A 21,129-nucleotide genomic window follows, 5' to 3' on the forward strand; every position below is an offset into this window, starting at 1 on the left:
ATGATGTTCTATTTCTTTTTAAAGTTATCACTATGTTTTTGTCTTGTTTTGTGTTCATAATATTTCGCTGTACAGTATTGTACCACTGTAATCCCCATCAATCTCCTTATCCGTGTAAAATGCAGTAAATTACTGATTGAAGGGACTTTCAGTAGCCGCTTTATGAACTCGGATCCTCAGTAACGGGAGGATGACGGACCTGCAGGTGATCCACTTTTCGTGGCTGTTTGTCAAACTGAGACCAGTGTTGCTTAATTTATCAGCAACCTAACACTTCTAGCAAGTTGCTTCCCCTTTGATTTATTTCTTTGTCCTGGCTTTCTTTGTTCTTCTTGTAGTCTTACATTTCTTTTATATGACATGACGGCTTCACCTGAAGTCTTTAGCATCAGCAAAACTCCAGAGGCCTTTATATTCTTTTAGATACAAGAAATAATCTGACACACTATTTAGTTAGCCAGAAGCAACGGTTTTCTAATAATGCTATTAACTTAAAAAAGTATAACTTTTAATACGATTCTTTATTTAAGGGCCTCCCTATTTATGTCCCTTGGCAATTAGTTCCACTACTCCAATCCCTTCTACTCCCCTGGGTTAGAAAGACTTATCCTCGTTGCATATCCTGCATTGGAAATACTCATGTGCACAATATCAGATTAGAGATGATGATGTAGATAATAATGGAGGGATGTTTGGAGGGGAGAGTGATAGATGAACATACAATAGGATCACAGATGAGGTTAATTATGTGCAATGCAAAGTGCTACAGCAGGTCAGACGACACTCAACCACGTGAAACGCTGTGTGACCCAGCTATATGCAATTATGGCACTACTGCCCTCATTTTGCTCGGCTAATGACTCTCGCACACACGTTACTTCAAATAATGTGAATTAATGTGCCCTTCATTTCTTTTCCAACGCTGCAGCTGCAGGCGGAGGCTCATTTCTTCACATTCCTAATTACGGGCGCAAGATAATATGCTCCATAAACTGAAGTTTGACCTGCAGTTGAGATACTCGAGCTAAGAATAGCGACCGTGCATCTGTCTTGTTAACTGATGAGCGGCGGATCCCAGGTGACAAGGACGCTGACACTGGTGTCTTTTTATTTTCTATTAGCAGTCTTGTCAGGTGAAGGTGCGTCTTTTATTCAGACCTTTTTAAGTCAAGGACAGGACAGGCATTGCAATTAGCCAGGGAGGTGGAAGGATACGCAGAATGCAAATTTATGCGGATTAGCACGTTTTTAAATGGATCATTGGAAACAGTTGCTTATGTGAAGCAGGGAAATTCAAATGTGGAGGGCGAGCTTGGTTCCAGCCACTTAATTTCACAGGTTCTTAATTTGCCATCATCCTCATCAGCGTTACACGTAGAACAAATTAGATGATATAATTTTTTCTCTCAGCGTGAATGTATCCAAAGCAACCGACTCATAAAAAGCTGCCTCTCGGAGGGTCTGCTCATTGTTTGAAAACATAAATCAGCAGTTGTGCTATGTGTATATATATATATATATATATATATATATACACAAACATAGGACAACTGCTATATATATAGATGTGTGTGTTTATTAATCAAAGTGCTGAATATGGTTATTTATTCCAACATTAGCATTAACAAGGAAAGTAGTAAAATAGAAAATAACAGACATCACCAAAGCTCTATATCCTAATTTCCATGTTCATCCTGCAGCGAGTATTCTGAACAGCATTTCATTTCATGGCCAGTTAATTTAGTCATGGAGGGATGATGAATGATTTTATCTTTCTGACTGTTCGCAGACAAAGACTGGGATTTATTTGATGCAAGAAGGTAATGAGGAGCCGTTTAGTATTCGACTGCACTTGGCCAAAGATATTCTGACCATTCAAGAACAAGATGTCATCTGTGTGTCAGGAGAGCCTTTTTATTCAAGTGTAAGTAACCCAGTCTGTCTCATAATCACTAAACGCCGCTGTGCCACACTTCACATGCTCATCTAACTCAACTGGAAGGAGTCTCTGTCTGTCTCTGTGTCTGTTCTTTGATTTTCTCAACAGCCGTTCATCCGATTGACTTCACACTTGGTGTGAATTGCTAAGGACCCGAGAAAGTGCAACCCTTCAGATCTATGGGACATATTTATTAGTAGTGCGTTATGTAAGCTACACACACACTGCGTAGTGTACTGAGAGGGGACCCCTATTAACTGTTACACCACCGAACGGCATGCTGGGTACAGCTTGCTTTCCGTCGCTTGCTATACTCCGGCTTTGCTGATCCAGCATTTGTAGCTACACCTACAAAAAATAATGTGCTGTAATTTTAAAATGGGGCTAACGGGAAGGGCGATGGATTAAACAAAATATGATAAATTAATTTGTCACATACTTTAGTAACGTCACGTCTGTAGTTACTTTAACCCAAACAATGATCTTTTCTTAAACCTAACTAAGTTGTTTTGTTGCCTAAACCTAACTAAGTTGTTTCCTGTGAAGAAGGAAGTTTATGCATGTAACGAGCAGAAACTGACACATGTTGCTGGCTTTCTTTACAATAAATATCATAAGTTGTATGATGATACGTTGTTACAGTATGTTCAAGAACAGATGAAAAAAGAGAGACCGGAAATCTACGGGACGTATTTATTACTTTTTGAAGCCATAAAATGATTGTGTGCGCTATTGCACCCAAATTATGTCGTGTATATATTATACTCTAGCATTGCTAAGGGATGCATCGTGTCATGGCAGGTGTGTTGCTCAGAAAGCACAGTATCAAGTGTGAAGTGGTTTGGATGAGCGGTTCTTGAGAATACCAGCTCGTTTAAACAGGCCTTGCACTATAGTGCAATGAAATCAGTAACACGCACTGCACAATACATGAAGGTTACCTCTCTGAAAAGGGAATTATTCATTCAGTAATGTTGCTGTATAAACCCTCAAAGATTAACAGAGGAAGCACTTGTGTCCTCTGAAACATGATGACTAATTAACGTAAAGCGAGAAGACATGTTACATTAATACAACAATAGCATATAAGGTACTCCTAGTGAAGACTTCCTTAGCCTCGGAGACCAATTTACACTTATACATTTTAAAAGAAAGCGTTGACTTTCTGCACTGTCGGCACTAAATATGTTGAAATGTAGAGTCAGGCACCAACTTCCCAATATGATACAACAACATCTTTATTCTAGAGTCACAGGCAGCAACAACCACTAAAGGAGTCAAGTCACAAATACCTGCGACAATTACAGAATGAATAATTGTAAAAATGAACAAACAAAAAAACCAAACATCCCTGATGTGAGAAAAACAATTTCTCTCAAGATCCATAGACTTAAATAGAAAGTAGACAAAATGAATTATCTGTTATGAATAAGATAAGTTGAAATAGAGATGTTGAAATAGAGAAGGGGAAGAGGATTGGACAACAACCAGTCCAAAGCTCACATCTTGTAAATAAGTCTTGCTATGTTGTTATTGTTTCAGGTTTTTGTTACTTTTTTGACTGGTTGTTGAAGCTTGTGGCTCAAAAATAAAGATGTTGTTGTTACATATTGGAAATTCCCTGCCTGGCAAAGGTCTGCAGTATGACTGAAACATTGCATTTTCTATAAACCTAGTGCTGACAGCCAAGAAAAGAATCAACTTTATTTTTGTCATTTTACATTTACCCACCACTACTTTGTCAAAACTGTCTTACGTATAGGCTTGGATGTATAACAAACAAGAAAAGTAAAAAAATATAATATTGCATTATCACTGCTTCCTACTTTATGTGTGATTCTTATTGAAAATACACGATACTGTGTTTTTATGTTTTTTTTTTAATCTTTCCCCATTTGAATTCATTGTTGTTTCATTTGAGTTCTGACAAAAGCAACCCTCCCCACTTCTGTTGTAAGAGCTCCCACAGGTTCAGCATCAGTCTGAACTCATTTCTCGGCTCTAACTGAATCTCTTCCAGGAAAGGACTGTAACGATCAGGAGGCAGACAATTGGAGGGTTTGGCCTGAGCATCAAGGTAATGTAGATCCCATCTGATTAGGCTGCTCGTCCCAACTGCTTTAAATTAAGTCCGAACAAGTGTTATTGATCATTTTCTTGTCAAACTGAAATAACAGAGTTAGCTGAGGGATTTGAGTCGGGGAAAATTGAGTTGCTTTCGAGTGTTTGTGTTTCTTTTGTTCATCAATGTAATGTGATTTGTCCTTAGGGTGGAGCAGAGCATAAAATCCCTGTTGTAATATCAAAGATATCAAAAGAACAAAAAGGTATGCTGTTGTTTTTGCAAAAGATCTACAACTCTTTCTATTTCCCTCCCTTAGTTTGTTGTTACTAAAGTGATTTTTGTTATTTCCAGTTGAGCTCTCTGGGCTGCTTTTCATTGGAGACTGCATCCTTCAGGTATAATGCCAAAGCTCTTGTTTATACACCTCATCCTACTCTGCAAAATAACACACACACTGTCTTTTTAATAATTCATGAGCCACATGTCCACAAAATTGCCTCCCCATAGATACATTTCTCATCCCCAATCTTTCATTTATTACATGTAATCCACAAAAAAAGAAAAACTCTCTCAGCGCATCTGATGCAGTGGAAACATTTACAAGGCAGCCAGAGACGCTCTGTATTCATGGCGACTGTGGTTGTGACTCTCTTGTTTACAGTTTTCAGCGCAGATGCCATAACAGTTATTATGCTTTCCTCATTAATCATTTTGAAGATGGAAGTTACAGTGATGTGATGCCAGCAGTATTATTTAGGGTAACCCTGTTGCTGTTGTTTCCAGATAAACGGAATAAACGTTAGAAGTTATCGCCACGAGGAAGTGGTAAGCTGTCATCTCATATCTCATATTTTGCAACGGCGCACAGCAGCAGCTCTTTCAACAGCTTATCTTGTCTCACTTAAGGATTTGTATCTTTTTGACATGTAAAGCCAATTGTTTCTGTTTCATGCTTCTTTTTTTTTTAAATGTAACTGCAAGAAATGTGTGTGTAAGTCTGTGTAAATCTCTTATCTTGGATTTCCACTCTTAGAGAGACGTTAGCGCAACATGTTTCATTACAGCGAGCGATCGGCAGAAAACCTCGCAGTTCTCAGCTTCTGCAAAAAAAAAAAAAAGAAAGATATTCCTGGCGTTTTTACCTTCCAGGTCCAGGTTCTGAGAAATGCTGGTGAAGAAGTGACTCTTAATGTCTCTTTCCTAAAGAAGACTCCAGCCTTTCTGAAACTGCCCCTGTGTGAAGACTGCACATGTAAGAAACCTCTACGCACACTCTCTAATTAAAGTACAGGCCTATAATTAACGTTACCGCACTTCAAAATAATGAATCAAGAGTATTTATAGCTGGTATTCATTTCTTAATAGAATTGGTTGTCCTGGTGACAATAAACTGTAATGAAGAGCCACTTTGAGAATAAAAAATATAAATTCAGTTGTTTCACTTTGCTAAAGATAGGAAGCGAGAGAGAGGGGGGAGATAAAGACTAAACTGAAAGAATTGACATTGCCCATTGTGGTGCAATTGATTGCTCTTTGCAAAGGAGAGCTTCAGCCTCGTCAACAGACATGAAAGCTTTCATAAAATCCTTTCATACGCGTATATAGGCCAGGTTGACTGGCCATCCAACCAGACAACTGAATACAAATTGGCACAGAGCAGGAGCCCACACTGGAGGAGAGAACAAAGTAACACACTTCTGTTGATATCCGTGATCTACTGCAGTTGGAAACCTTGAAATCGATGGTGGTGTTGCTCAGAGTTTGGAGGGTTCATTGGCTGTTTTTTGTGTGCGTGTGTCCCTGCTGTACATTCAGGCATCCCCAGCGACCAGAGTAGTGGGACCTCCTCTCCTCTGTGCGATAGCGGCCTGCACTTAAACTACCATCCTAACAACACGGTACTTTATTCATTAGCTTCTTATTTGACTGACTGATTCTATAAATGTCCCTCTGTAACCATGCAGCAGCGTACCCGGTGCCAGAAAGTTGTTTCCATGCAACTGTCACTGCTCGCTGATAATCGGGACGCTCTATCTTTATCTTTTGTGGAAGGTGAATCAGCCTTCCTCTGCAGCACGCGCTCACCGGGCCTGCCTGTGCACATGCAGCAACAACAGCAGAGCTCTCGTATGTCGATTGTTTGAAATGTGCAAGGTGGGAAGCGACAAGCTCCTCTAAATTGCGTTTCACACTTCTGCAGGACACGCTGTCCTGCTCGTCCTGGCCCACGTCCCCGGGGCTTCGCTGGGAGAAGAGATGGGTGGACCTGCGCCTTATTCCACTGCTTCACTCACGCCTGTCGCAGTACAACCCGGGCTCTGACGTCTGCAGGTGAGCTGCGGGAGTTCATCTTGAAGGGTCAGTGGTGTCAGTTCTCACTTGCAGAGCCGGTTTCTCCCTGTAAGGCTCTACAGGCCGGCAGTGCGAAGATCTCCTACTTGTTAAGTGCCTAGGGGTTTTCAAATGGAGCAGACTGCCATCCTTCATCTGTAACAAAAAGCCTATTTAGTCTATTCTCTTTCAACACAATCAGATAAGCAAAATATAGTCTGCAGTAGGACAGATACTGAACAGTGGATGCTCGACTTAATAAGCCATTTGGCTGTCAATAAATACATTTTCATTTTGCTACACTGGATGATGGAAACAGCAATCTAGTGGATTGTCTCTTAATGGTTTGGCACGTTTTAGCCCATTAACTGAAAATTGCATATGGGTATTACACGGTTTTAGATTGATTGGACATGAAGTGGGTAATAGTGTTCACTTTATCTTCGGATCTTTTAGCACATCAGACTCAAAACATATCAGAGTAACAATTGTTTGCGTTATTATTTTTATTTTAGTTATGGAATTGTGAGTAGGCTGACTTGAAAATCATATATTACATTAAAAGCAGCTATGATCATAATTTTTATGATCACGATATATCAGATGACAATGTGAAAGGGGTCGCTCATGGTGATGAACCATCTGAGAATTATCGCCTGAATTTGCAGCTCCCCTTACATTTCCGGAGCTTTATAGTGTTTCAGCTCATTGTTTAGCTGTCCGGCTGCAACGTCTCTGTTTTGGTTCTCTCTCACCACTTTCATAGTGTGACTGCATCAAAAGCTAAAAAACCTACAATACACTACCTGTCAGTACCAGACAGCCGTTAGAACCAACTGGTGAACATAGTGGAGCAGTTAGCACTTAAAAAGACACATTTTTCCCCATTCAGTCGGCCAGAAACACGACTGGATGTGTAAATAAGCTGCAAATAACTGTTTGCAGACAAGTTTGCTATGTCAACCTAAAAGGGGATAATATGTCAGTGTTGTGTTCACATTGCACCAAAGTGGCCAAACAAATCTGTTATTGCAGGTCCAAAGGAATTCAACATTTATTTCCAGACACATGAGTCCATATACTTTAATTGTTCAACATGTTTGTGAAACACTTTTTTCTTACTGAGATGTTAGATGAAAAATGTTACGTGTGAATTTTCAAAGTTTCTGCCCAGAGTTTTGCATGCTGGGACGAAATGAAATGGAATAATTGCTTCGACCACCCGAAACTAAAGTAAAGTTGAGAAAGATTACATATCGCAAGTAAGTTTCTCATCCCCTACTGATATAAATGGAAAGCGATTGCTTCCTTGAGCATACTAAATCAATGAAAAGAGTTTCGTTATGTAATTTGTAGTTCATCAATGCTGAATCACCCCGTAATCTTTTTGTTTTTCTCTTAATTCTTTCAGGATAAATGCTTTCCAAGTCATAGCTGTGGACGGAGTTTGCAGCGGAGTTATACAGTTGCCCACAGCGGAGGACTGCTTGGACTGGCTTCAGGCAATAGCCGGCAACGTTTCCGGTCTCACCAAGCACAATGTGAGTATGAAATAATAACCCGTGTTAGCCTCTCGCTGTCCCCCGTGTAAGCCAATAACATGTTGGGTTGGGAGTTGATGCAGAAGAGTTTCAATTTGTCTGAGATTCCCTTTTGCAAATGTCACAGCATTAAGTAGACACACACTAATGTCTTTTCACTCTATAAGTAAAGTACACACTTATTTCTACGAGCCCAGGGTCACAACAACAGCAGTTCCGCTGCACTTACTCCCTCCAGCCAAACCCATGCACTTATTATCTATAATTCAAAATAATACGTTGAACAATAATGATAGCAAAAGGCAGCAAGAAACAAAGAAATAACAACAGTGTTGTGTCTGTCTCTTGTTGTGAGCCTATTGTCGGGGGGAAAAAAGCCAAAGCGTGTTTCCAGATGGGTGATGCTGCTCAGCGAGATGGGAGAGGGGTCAAATACAAACACTGCTAACAAGCTCCATCATGTGCAGTGAATCATACAAAACCCGTCAAGAAGTGTCTGATTTTGACACATTTATGAGCATATTTAGGTGTATTTCCAATCAGCACACTATATGCTACATATTGTAGAGAGTCTGCTATCTAGAAATATGTAACCAGTCAGTATAGAGAAGATGAATGCGACATGGAGGGAAAACAGGGATTTGTAATGATCATGTGTCCACTGGCGAGGCTTTGTGTGTGTGTGTGTGTGTGTGTGTGTGTGTGTGTGTGTGTGTGTGTGTGTGTGAGAGAGAGAGAGAGAGAGAGAGGGTCTCCAGAGAATAATGGAGGCCTGGTTAATTGGAGTGGATGAAGTGAGGGACGTACTGAACATTACGCTGATCACTCACTGCCAGAATGGCCTCAACAATGGAGAGAGCATTTCTCATTCTCTGGCCTTTGCTTTTACTGAGGGGTGTGAGTAAACTATAGCAACCTAGATGAAGGACATTAAGATTTCTGATGAAAAAAACAGATGTCTAATTGAAAAGGCACTATGATATCGATACCGCTGACCCAGTAATGATGTTGATTATTAATAAGCTTCAGTATTTCTCAGATAAGAACCTGCATTACTTTTAAAAAAGGAGATTGTTTATTGTCTATGAGCTAAATGCTAACGTTAGCATGCTAACAGGTATAATGTTTACCGTGTCTACCATCTTAGGTTAGAGTGTTGGCATGATTACATTTGCTTATTAGCACTAAACACAAAGCACAGCTGAGGCTGATGAGAATGTCATTAGTTCTGCAGGTATTTCATCATAAACCAAAGTATTGGTCAAGCATAGATTTTGTCCCTGGCTGAAAAGTGAAGGAATCACCAAAGCTATAATCTAAGCTAAGTATCATCAATCATGGTGGCATTAAAGGAAAAGTCATGGAGGATTTATCTTCCTGTGACTTTAAATGTCCAGTAATTGTTGAGATATTTCAGTCTGAACCAAAGTGCTGGACCAATATAACAGATATAAGATGAACTTTTATTCACTATCATTCAACTAAATTGCTTCAATCAGGGTGTCAATTATAACATAATATTTTATTATTTCATATTTTGTACTCCAAATATAACTATTTTTTAAATGTCTGTGTCTTATACACATATAATGTGTCTTTTGATTATTATGTGATTTGTTTGTGTGCTTTATGTTTTAATTTCACTTCTGCTCAATTAATTGCCCTTTTGGGACAAATAAAGTGATTTTATTGATTGAATTATTAGGCTTAGGATCAGCCAGAGTCCCTCAAAGACCTTAAAAAAAAAAAACTGTAAAACTAGAGAATATGTCAGGGGCTTGGTTTAGCAAGTGTTCACCTGTTTTTCAATATTCATAGATAGACTTCTTTTTTTTTTTTATTAGAATGATTAAGCCCCACTTGTTAAATCGGAAACCTTACAAATGAGATGTAGAAATGGACAGAAATGATAAAATATAAGAACACCAGGAACATAATTAAGAGTAAGATCATCCTTTGCTTCAGTCTTTCTTTGATAGCTGTCATAAAATTTAAGTTTGTCGTAAAATATTTCACCATTTGTCTTGAACAAATGCCGTTAAATTACTGGACAGGAAGATGCATCAATGTTATACTTTTACAATTTGTGATGAAATGACACTGTATATACCAGTCTGAATCTCTCAAGTGTTATCACAAAATATTACCTTGATATTGTACTCTAAGTACACCAATAAGTAACAATCTTTTTTCAAATGACATGCTTTGCTTGTTGAGTCCTATATTATATTATGATTTGGTAAATAAATCATAAATCATATGCATAATAGACTGTGTCTATTAAGTCCCAGGTCCCACCACAGACGGCCACAGAGCACATCAATAACACATCAGTCTCTTATCAGATGACTCATTTAGGCCAATTAGGAGATAATGCTGTGATGTTTCCTCAGTAATTCCGTTTTAAATACAGACGTGTTCACTTCTTCACTTTGACTTGAGGAAGACCATCTGTGGTTGAAACACATCAGTCATGTCTGCATGAAATAAAAGCAGTTTGTCTCGGGGTTTTTTTTCCGTGTGCATAATTTGAGTCTTTATCAAGGCCATGGCTTCAGAGAGTCAAGTGGAGGCGTGGCTGCAGGAGCATTTAGGAGCGGCAGCAGACCTGGGACCAGCTTGTCTACTGGACAGAGTCCCCTGTGCTGAGTCAGTGCTGATCTACCTCATGGATGCATAATAAAATAGATAAAAGTAGAGCGATGAATACATCCAAATGTGATGGAATAAAAGCAAGGATTTTTCATTAGTAAAAAATATGCTGCACAACAATTACTCAAAACATTACTTTAGGTACATTTCACCTCCAGTGAAAGTTCTCCTGCGTGTATTTTTGGACTGACTTGTTGCCTGATTTGTTGTGAAAGTTAAAGAACTGGACGCCACAACAGTTCCTTGTTGGTGTCAGAGGTGGGTTAGGACCTGCTGTCGCTGTGGGCGGTCACAACAACCAGCAGCTGAATGTGAACAAACCAACGGTCTCTGCTCTCAAATAGCCAAACCCGGCTCACATCTTGACAGTTATATCTGGCTGTTTCGTTTCAGTTCCTCCGCTGGAAAAACCCATCTCAACCCAAACATTTCGAATAAAGCAGCAGTGACTCGCCTCTATAGGAGGACGGGTTCAGGTCTGGACGGCTTAATTTGGTGTTCTGCTGCTAAGAAAGAGTTATATTGATAGTACGGTATAGGATTAGGAGCAAGTGATACCTGTGATCTGAGCAGAATGTTTTAATTTAAAGCTTGACTGCTCTCTCGGTAGTTTCCCCGCTTTTATTATCACAGAGAGAATGGATTTTTTTTAAATGGATTTCTTTTTTTCTTTTTTTTTTTAGGAAGAGCCTTGGGTCCTTGTGGAAATGACTATCTATCTCATTTTGTAATTTGCATGCATTGAATAAATGAAGTAGCTCTAACAGTATTCATTCAGTGCTGTGGTTAACATGTTAGCACAGATACAGTGATTCATGGTTTATTTGTTTTTAACACAGTCTCCATGGGGTCCCACACCTATTTGATATTCTGCCAGTAATTGGTGTCTGATTGTTAGCAGAAGATGTTTTAATGAGATATTGATGTTCTTGTTAAATTTAACAGGTGAAGAAGATTAACCGAAATTTTCCAGTTAACCAGCAGGTAAGACGTTTCTCCAGGCGGCAGTTGAGCCCCTGCTGCTTGTTTAGATTTTATTTTTGCTTGGGCTGACTTTAATTTGTGCATTTTATCCTCATCTTGTAACTTCACAAGTAAATCTAATCAGGTCAGCCAGTCACAGAAAGGGCACAGTACAATCTTGCCAACTATTGCAACACGAGGAGAATGTTTGCATCATTAAAACCCATCCACTGAGAAATGATCAGAAAACAACCGGAGTGCCTTCAGTTAACTTACAGTGTCATCTCTCAGTCTGAACGTGGGGACTTAATGCGACGGTGGGGCTCCTTTTTTGTCACTAATTTATTTTGGTTTGTGCCGCACGAAAAACATGTGAATTCACTTGACAATTCTTTTAAGAAAGAACGCGGCATGAGACGTGACTACTTGTCCCGAATCTTTCACTCGCTTGTTTTGCCATCAGTGAAAAAACTCCAAACAGAAAAGCAAGCAAACATTTTACTTTGGTAAAGAATTGAATGAGTACTGATGTTGAGATAAACTTGATTTTTGAAATCACGTCTCAGAACATTTGCTTTACTTTCTTCCCATCTGTTTTTTCCTGAATACTTAACTTTCATGTGGGCAATATGACAATAACATACTGTTTATACTGTTTAGCTACGTCTTAAGTACCTATTGTTACAAGAGTGACAATATTGGATTTTTACCTGAATGGTTTATCTTTAAAGCCCCTGAGAGCTTTGTTTCACAAGTATTTCTCAATTAAGTTGAATATTTCTGACTTAATAAGCATCAAGTTAACATTTGGAGAGGACGTTTTTTTTTCTTCAAAAGTTTGATACTATTAAAGCTAGAAAACCTGGTCTTGGGCAATATGTGGAAACGGTAAAGTTATGTTAATTAATTAATCACATACATGCTAAAACAAAAGACATTTTTATTGTTGAATAACAATGTTTCATTGCGTAAATCCTTTGAACCAATGACATGATTGCTGCACGCATGCAAGCTTATAAAACCACGCAGAGACTCTTCAGTATCCTCTAAGAACAGTCTTCACCATGACACCATGCATTTTATTTGGTGTTGATCCTATTGATGCAGTATTGCCTCTGAAAACAAAGCTTAGTATCAGTAGTGTTGATACTTCACCCCTTAACAAAAGCGGCAGAGGAGAGAAGCATTATGATATCGTGACATAAATTTACATTTGAGTTTTTTCCGTATCCACCCCAACTTTTGCCTATGATCCCTTTTATACATTCCACATCCCTCACACGTCTCTTTTTCCCTGTTTGACAGATTATCTACATGGGCTGGGTCGACGAGAAGGAGCAGGACTCCGTTCAGGACCGAATGTATTCACCAAAGTTCCTCGCTCTGCGGGGCTCCTCACTCTTTAAGTTTTCAGCACCTCCTGTAAGTTTTCACTTGATCCCCATTTGTTTTGACTAACTTCCTCTTTAAACCATCAGAAGTACGTGTTTGAATTGAATGTCGTTGAACTCTGCGTGAAATTTTTCATATCGCGTTAATGTATTGTTGAAGGAGAAAATGTTTTCCTGTTGGAAAGAAAAGAAGGAAGCAGCTCACTCATAGTCCTTTGTGCTGCATTGATCTTCCTCTTGATTGATGATGATCATTAAATCTGTTTACATTCTGCCAGCCACTTACGTGATTATGACAAGAAGGATAAGCTGTTGATGGTGCTGGAGATGAGAAAAGATTGATAGAAAACTGGAATTGCCCGCTCAACTTGAATGTGCTCATATAAATGGGATATGCTAATGTGAGTGGATGGTGGTATATAGAAGCTTGTTCAGGCGATGTGACAAGCTTCTTCATCACGAAAGACTAGTTACTTACAGTTTAAGGAATATTTCCCCTCAAATGGCAGGATGACAGTTTTGAAATCCACAACGTTCATTAATAATTGACCACTGGCTAAACCCCGCCCCCAAGCTTAGCAACTGTAAATAGGCGCTGGATGTATAAAGAGAGCGACAGTTTGACAGATTGGGTTGGTTTCCGCCCAGTTGGGCTACTTTTGATTAAGTTGAGGTGTGGAAAAATAGCGGGGTTTGAAAAATATTGTGAAAACAACATTAGTTAACAAGCTGTCATTTTATCATTAACAAGCTCAGATACAAAATTCAGTGTACTCCACAGTATTGATTCATTGATTTTGAGAAATATTTGATTGACATTAGTTGTATTCAGTCGTATTTCAGAATAAGAGCGGACCTACTTACCTTGACATCATTATCAATGACATCAATCTGTGTTGTCGGGTTTAGACAACGGTAAATTGTAATTCTATTTGAAAGTATTTCCATCGGTTCGCTTGAAGGGACAGTTCTTCTGCTTTATTTCCCTTTTCAATTGAGCTATAGTCTTCTCATCAAAATGTATGTGACATTTTTCAGGTGACAACATGGGACTGGACCAGAGCAGAGAAAAGCTTTACTGTGTACGAAATAATGTGCAAGATTTTAAAGGTAAGGCAGCCGCTTCGGTTCCATTTCTTGAGCATTCAGAGAAGCAACCCCTCGCACTGGATGCATTGAGAGAATATAAAGCAGAAAACTGAGGAATGCACTTATATAACCCACCGATGTATTTGCATGTCTTCTACTTCAATCCCACAGACACTCAAGGTTCAGATTTCATTGTTCACTCTCCGCAGGTTGGAGGTCATTCTGAATTTTATTGTGAGAATTTATCTGCAATTTATTATCTCAAAAACTCAGGATGGCAAATTTGATTCATATAGATTCACACCCGTTACACAATACTATGAACATTGCACTGTTCAGCTTGCATTTAATATGCATTACATTCATGTAAGTGTTGATTATATGGAGTAAAATAATTCAAGTGCTCTTAAAGCCACAGTCTGCAGTCTCCAGAGTAAATAAACCTCCCTTGAGCTTCAGGAAACTGCATTGCTGTTGCTTTGTCTTATCTCCGCGTCACTCTGCCCATCTGTACCTGATCAGCATGGCAGCCGTACTGTCTTATCTTAGGATAATGACCTTCTGGACAAGAGGAAGCACTGCTTCAGCGTCCAGACGGAGAGCGGGGAGGACATGTTTTTCAGCGTGGAACTGGAGTGCGAGCTGCTGATCTGGGAGAAGGCTTTTCAGATGGCCACGTTCCTGGAGGTGGAGAGGATACAGGTGCCCGAACAGTAGGGAGCGTGAAAGGAATTGTGATGATTTTAATCTAGCGCACGGTTCCAGCTCAGTCGTTTTAGTACAGAGATTGATAACACTCTTATGATATTTTCAGCAGGAAATATAGAGGCTTTTGTGTCCTTGTGTAGCTCATTTGGGTAACATCTTGTTCTCCCGTTCTGTAGTGTAAAACATATGCCTGCATCATGGAGAGCCACCTCATGGGACTAACAGTGGACTTCAGCATGGGCTTTGTCTGCTTTGATGCAGCTTCAAAGGTGAGTGTCAGACTTTATCATCAATAAAAATATGGAAGAGAGGATCTTTCAGTGGGAGATACCGTATTGTACACAGTGTGATGAAACTAATCACGAGGCCTCAGCCTCTCTTTTTCTTTTTTTCTAGTGCTACTTACTTATTCTGCACTGTGTGCATTTTGGGAGTATGAGCACATTTGTTTTGACGGCTGGTTCCTCACCCCGGCTCAAAGCTCTCACTCCCTCCCGCAGTTCATTTTGGCCTTTCCCCAGGTCTGAGAGCTGTGCAGACTACTCCACATGTGCACATTATGTGGATGAGCAGGACACCAGACACTGCCATATTGTTCTCCAAGATTTTGGCCCTAGTTCCTGCAATGTGAAGCAACAATGTCTCCCAAAGACAATACAAATGTTGCCAGCGTATTGTTTATGGAGAGAAATGCACAAAACACAGTCCATGTGTAAACTGCAATCGCAGACCAAACACTGGCGGTATTACTCTGTAATTAAAAGCTGCTATTGGCAAACTTCAAAAAGCATGTAAGAATTAGTGTCAACCAGAAACAGCGCGGGTATAACTCTGTGGAGATGCATCTGCTGGCTCATGACCCAGTGAGATGTACCATGGCTCTATTTTTGTTTTGTCTTTTTATCAAAATCAGCAACGTTACTTTATAAGGCACACCATGAAAAAACAAAACATATATAACAAGGATGACAGTATGATCAGACATGTATTTCATCATTTTTTACAATATTTAAAAGCACACAGCACAGCTCTGAGTTTGACCGACTGTGGTCTTTCTGTGTTGACTTTGCATGTTCCTCTTCTCATGTGTGTGATTTCCTCTGACAGTCCAAAGACATGTGGGTTCCTTTAGCTGCTGTCGGTGTAGATGGGGGACCTGTCCAGCGTTAAGATCTCTCTAAGACAGTCTCTGGCTCACCCAGGAGTAGAAGTAGCAATACCACACTGGGAAAGTATACAAGTAAAACAGGGTTCCCACACATCCTGTTGTCATTGAAAACGCCTCATGCATTGTCCTGGAATATGATTTCAACATTCATCCTTGAGCTGAAAATAAACAACTAGGCTAAAATAATTCACAAACTACCATTTGAACGTTAATATAATCCTGAACATAAATAGATAAACAGGCTGCTCTCAGTTATGTTGTGGAAGCGCTGTGAACCCCCCCCCCCCCCCCTCCAAGTCTGGTCGCATTACCTAACGTGGCTTTCTTCCCAACTTGTTTCGAACGGTAGAATAAAGTGGATGAGTCATTTCTAAGCGTGTAAGAGATGATTTCATAGATCCTTTATAGCCACAGACTGCACATCTTTTATATCAGACTTCTACAGAAAGGAACATATTAGTGTATGCAGTGATTCATGTCATGCCATGCTAGATCATCACTGGAGAAGTCCTGGAAAATGATCTCTAGAAAACAGTGGGAAACCCTGCAAAAGACCAGCATTCACATTTTTGCTTGATGGCTTTTTTTTCTTTATCAAAATCAAACTTTGATCAGATTTGAAATCAAAAGGCCACTCGTGCACCAGAGTGAACATAAGCAAACACAGCCACTGTGGATTCAAATATTCTGGCATTTCTGTGCTTTATTTAGCAAACAAGGAAATCCTCTCTTGCTCTGGTAAAAAAATCCCAGATGCATGCTGGTCCTGTACAAAACCTGAGCCTGGTGCCCATAGTGCTGATAATTCTTACAAAACATGATAATCTAAACAAATACCAAGCAAAAGAACACACAATACCTTACTGCATACTTATAAAGCGAATATCTCCAACAAATCAAATACTCAAAACAAATAAAAAGGAGCTCCTACAATATCTAATGTAAAAATGCTTATTATGCAGGAGGATGGCCGCTGTCAGTGTTATATCATTGTATATTATAATATTGAATACTGACTGCTCCATTAATGTTTAAGACTTTAGAGTTTAATGGAGCTGGTCGAAGTGAGCTAAATTATCTTAATCCATTTATTGTGTTCGCTGATTTAATCTATAGCAATGTATCAATAATAATTGTATGTGAAATCCTAATATGTTGAATAAGAAGTACCTGTAGCTGTAGTGAAATACAGTGAGTATAGCTCTTTCTAAAATATAGTAAAGTAGAAATATAAGATAGCGTAACACCTACTTTAACTGAAATAAATCTGAGCAGAGATCTCATGAGACTTTAATCCTATGAGGAAACAGAATGAACATTTTTCCATGCGCCGTAGGCCACAGTACAGATATAATACTACAGTAGGTGCTTGTGATTGACATGAAGGAGGTGGTGATATCGTCACCTCTGTCAGAGTCAGAGTGGGTTTTAAAGGAATGCTGGAGAGGTGACACTCTTCCTGTTGCACTCTGATGTGTCTGCTCTGATTTTGAATTTTTTTTTTTTGTGTGTGTGCCAAATAACACTGAGACTTCTTGTGTACGGCACGTTAAACATTATTTCTTATGCCGTAATTAATCTGATTGGTGTCACAGTAATAATAACAGGGGCGGGAACAGTTACAGATACATATTCATGTAAAAAGTGCGGCCAGCTGTCTACCTCAGGAGTCGGACTGGCTCACTGTGCAGCTTTTTGTTTATTCAGTTAAATTGCCTAATGGCGGAAATAACAAGTTTCTATCTCACAACAGCTTCTATCTGCTCACATGCTCCATTTATCACTGTCCATGCTAATTTATTATTATTCATGAAATAGTGAGAAGGAATTCAGTAGTTGTGTTGTTGTTGTTTTAGTTAAAGTAAGACTCTTCTCATCTTTGTGATTGTAACTCTTCAGGCTGTCCTGTGGAGATACAAGTTCTCCCAACTTAAAGGATCATCTGATGATGGAAAAAGCAAGATCAAGTTTTTATTCCAAAATCAAGACTCCAAATCTATTGAAGCAAAGGTAATTCACTTCGAGAGAACTTTAATGCTGCATGTCAAGGGAACGGCTATTCAACAAGACGATCAAAGCAACAAAGTTCTGAAAGACATATGACTTACATATGTTTCTTTTTCTTCTGTCTTTTAGGAGCTGGAGTTCTCAAACCTCTTCGCCGTGCTTCATTGTATTCACGCTTTTTTTGCTGCCAAAGTCGCTTGCCTGGACCCGATTTTTGTGGAGAGCCAAGGCACCGCGACGACCGCCGGGTTTTCTTCCCTTTGCAGTATGTCATGTAATTCACAGACACCTAAACTCAAATACGCCACCTGACAGGGGCCGCTCTCCTCTGACTCATTCTGAACGGATGCTGCATTGAAGCTGTGAAACCGTGGCCTAAAAAGGTGGACAGGTGAACTCAACAGTGATCACATCATGACATTATTACAAAAGACCTCTTTGGGAGCGATATACTTGATATTGTGGAAGACGACTCAGACTTCTGGAATAATCGTGGACCTAAACATGAACTTCTACTTTGAGAAACTTCACGAAGAGACTGTGGACACAAAATGTGTGATTCTAATATGTTTTTAAGTGAAATTGTCCTCTTGATCCTCCGACATCCTTATGCTCAACACATCTCAAAGAAAAATGCAGTTCTTTTCTCAAGGTAGCGTGCTTTTTTATGTGATTTTATTCAAGATTTTGGAGCCTTTTTGTTTCTCATCAGACAGCAAATGCCTTTAACTTCTGTGGGGATTTGTCTGGACACTGATATGACGACGCTTTCTATATTTCATTTTGAATTGAACCTACATTCGTACTTGAATTAGCAGTACAATTTATTTATGAGTCCCAACTAAAACCTCCATGGCAACATAAATCTGATTCAGAATTTTAGATAAGTTTAAACAGAAGTTTGCTGGCACCTTTGGTTGGATGAAATGAATGCTTTAGATGTGTGTGTGTGTGTGCGCGAATATACCGAGTAACCTCGTTTATTGTTCTCTGATTATGACGTAAACCCACAAGCTGAGGTCAGAGGGCTGTGTATGAAGGCGTAGTTTTTATTGTATGGATGAAAAAAATCACGGACCACACAACTATAATCTGACAATACAACTCCAAACACGATTATAAAACATCTTTTAGAATGTTAAAGCATTTTCTCCCCAAAACTTGATTATGTAAATAAACACTGACATTCAAATGAACTCAGAGAATTATGAATTATGGCGATTACTTGAGGGATTACGTGTAGGGATTATGGCATTTGTTAATTTGATGTGCACCGGAGACGACCAGGTGGAAACCTCATAACCTGGCGCTCTCTTCATCATCTTCTCGACCAGAAGAATTATGTCTGCATCGGTGTCTTTTGGAATATATTTTTTTTAACTTCAGCTTGTAAATATGACAACTTTCCGTTGACTATTAAGAAAAAAACACAGTGAAGAACCGAGATATGTAGCGTCGTGGCCTCCAAAGGTTCGGGATGCCCCTTTAAACTTCTCTCTGTATTAAACTGTTTATAAATGCAGCAGAGGGACAACTAACCTATCATACTCGAAAAGGGTTCAGGTCAATTAGCGCAATTAGTCATGCTCTTACCTTCCATTTACAAAGTAGACTCCAAACAGAAGAGGCCCATGGGTAAGTAAACTCTAGAGGATAGCAAATTAAATGGGGTCAGTGAAGTGCTCTGCACTGTGCGGCCTTGTTAAGCTGACATGAGTGTCTGAGGGAGACTAATGGTGGTGCAGTCTATGCAAAGAAAGTCTGAGTGATGCTTTTTGTGCTTTAAAATGATCTCTGTTGCATACCTTTATATCATAGGATCTAGAGAGTGAGGTTTATTTTATTTTTTGCAGATGTTTTATTAACAAATATTCTGTGTGATAAATTAATAAATAAGACCTTTTATAACATGGCTCACTTGTGGCGGGTTTTATTCTTCATGTATGGGGTTTTCACTGATTTAACACGTGAAGTTCAGTTCACATAACATGAAGAGAGCTGAAATCACAATTTTAGGTGTTTTTCAATTGTTCATTTGTGAAAACTTAATTTGATTGTACTCAAAAGGGAGCTATGCTTTCAGTTCTTAAATGCTGCTATTTTCTTGTAAGGAGTACAGCTTGAGATATACTGGACTGCACTCAAAGAAATTGACATTTTGAAAATTACCCTAATTCGGTGTCTTACTCAGAGTTAGATATGAAGATTGATACTCTCTTGAGAAGTGGTCTAACTGGAGATGGAATAAGCTCAACGTTTCGAACTATTCATTTGAATGACATGTAAGCAGTACAACTTAGAAATATATACTTGACTACACTTAGGTGCACTTGACTGCCCTTCTGAGACACCATTGAATTGTTAATTCTATTGAAATACACTTTGTACTCAATATTAACATACTTAAAATATAACTTAATTTACTCAAATGGATATTTCAGTGATGATATTTAAGGACATGGTCCATAATTGTATCAAAAAGAAGTGTAGTTAAATGCAATTTTGGGGGTTTCCTGAGAAAGTCAAGTCTGTTACAATGTAAAACCAAAAATCACACGAAAAAATCCTGATGAACTCAGAATGGAACAAAAGACGAATCGGCAGCTACAGCAGAGAAGCTCCAGGTGTGTTTGTTTTGTTCACCTGTCTGTCTTAAACTCCAGGTGCCTCTGTTCTGTTCACCTGTCTGCTTGAAGCTCCATGTGTGTCAATTACATCATTATGGGTTATGGTTAGCATTAATGTATCTTGGCATAGATCTAAAAAAAAAAAGGTTGCATCTGCCTCAATTAATCGTTGGTTTCATGCACCACCCGGTGAGCACGTTAAGCGACCAGAATCAAACACACCCATGTGTTGCGTCACCAACAGGTGCACGTCGTTTGTCTGGCTAATTGCTTAATGCGGAAAAAAAAATGTTCCACCAGCAGTGATTTCTAAATGTACTAATTAACTTTTACCTTCAGTGAGTTGTGTGAGGACTTTCTGCTGTTTGTGACAATAACAGTAACAAAATATCTGCAGAGCCTCATTCAGCCAAAATGTTTGAAAACTTTGAGGACCTCAGTGGGACAGAGAAGCTAATTGGACCGGTTATGCTGGGACAGATGGACTGAGTGGACTGGTTATGCTGAGACAGATGGACTGAGTGGACCGGTTATGCTGAGACAGATGGACTGAGGGACCGGTTATGCTGAGACAGATGGACTGAGGGACCGGTTATGCTGAGACAGATGGACTGAGTGGACCGGTTATGCTGGGACAGATGGACTGAG

The 21,129-nt window shown here is 39.3% G+C and overlaps 1 protein-coding gene across 2 annotated transcripts in view; it reads left to right on the top strand.

Annotated features, from left to right (window-relative positions):
• The window catches only part of sntg1 (syntrophin, gamma 1), a 30,685-nt gene extending 10,928 nt beyond the window's left edge, over positions 1-19,757 (top strand). The window contains exons 4-19 of one of the 2 annotated variants that reach the window (XM_031865280.1): positions 929-1,924; positions 3,960-4,016; positions 4,209-4,266; positions 4,356-4,399; positions 4,788-4,829; positions 5,154-5,256; positions 5,820-5,902; positions 6,205-6,335; positions 7,747-7,876; positions 11,474-11,512; positions 12,797-12,913; positions 13,921-13,992; positions 14,521-14,673; positions 14,856-14,948; positions 17,747-17,857; positions 17,984-19,757. In XM_031865280.1, the coding sequence (XP_031721140.1) occupies positions 1,811-1,924; positions 3,960-4,016; positions 4,209-4,266; positions 4,356-4,399; positions 4,788-4,829; positions 5,154-5,256; positions 5,820-5,902; positions 6,205-6,335; positions 7,747-7,876; positions 11,474-11,512; positions 12,797-12,913; positions 13,921-13,992; positions 14,521-14,673; positions 14,856-14,948; positions 17,747-17,857; positions 17,984-18,166 (1,530 nt within the window). In that variant the 5' untranslated portion in view covers positions 929-1,810 and the 3' untranslated portion in view covers positions 18,167-19,757. The remainder of the gene's footprint in view (positions 1-928; positions 1,925-3,959; positions 4,017-4,208; positions 4,267-4,355; positions 4,400-4,787; positions 4,830-5,153; positions 5,257-5,819; positions 5,903-6,204; positions 6,336-7,746; positions 7,877-11,473; positions 11,513-12,796; positions 12,914-13,920; positions 13,993-14,520; positions 14,674-14,855; positions 14,949-17,746; positions 17,858-17,983) is intronic. The other variant, XM_031865279.1, reaches the window with a different exon arrangement.
• The last annotated feature ends 1,372 nt before the right edge of the window (positions 19,758-21,129 follow it).

This window comes from Anarrhichthys ocellatus, unplaced genomic scaffold (genome assembly GCF_004355925.1).
Source record: "Anarrhichthys ocellatus isolate YVR2014 unplaced genomic scaffold, GSC_Weel_1.0 scaffold32, whole genome shotgun sequence".
In the NCBI taxonomy this organism is placed as follows: domain Eukaryota; kingdom Metazoa; phylum Chordata; class Actinopteri; order Perciformes; family Anarhichadidae; genus Anarrhichthys; species Anarrhichthys ocellatus.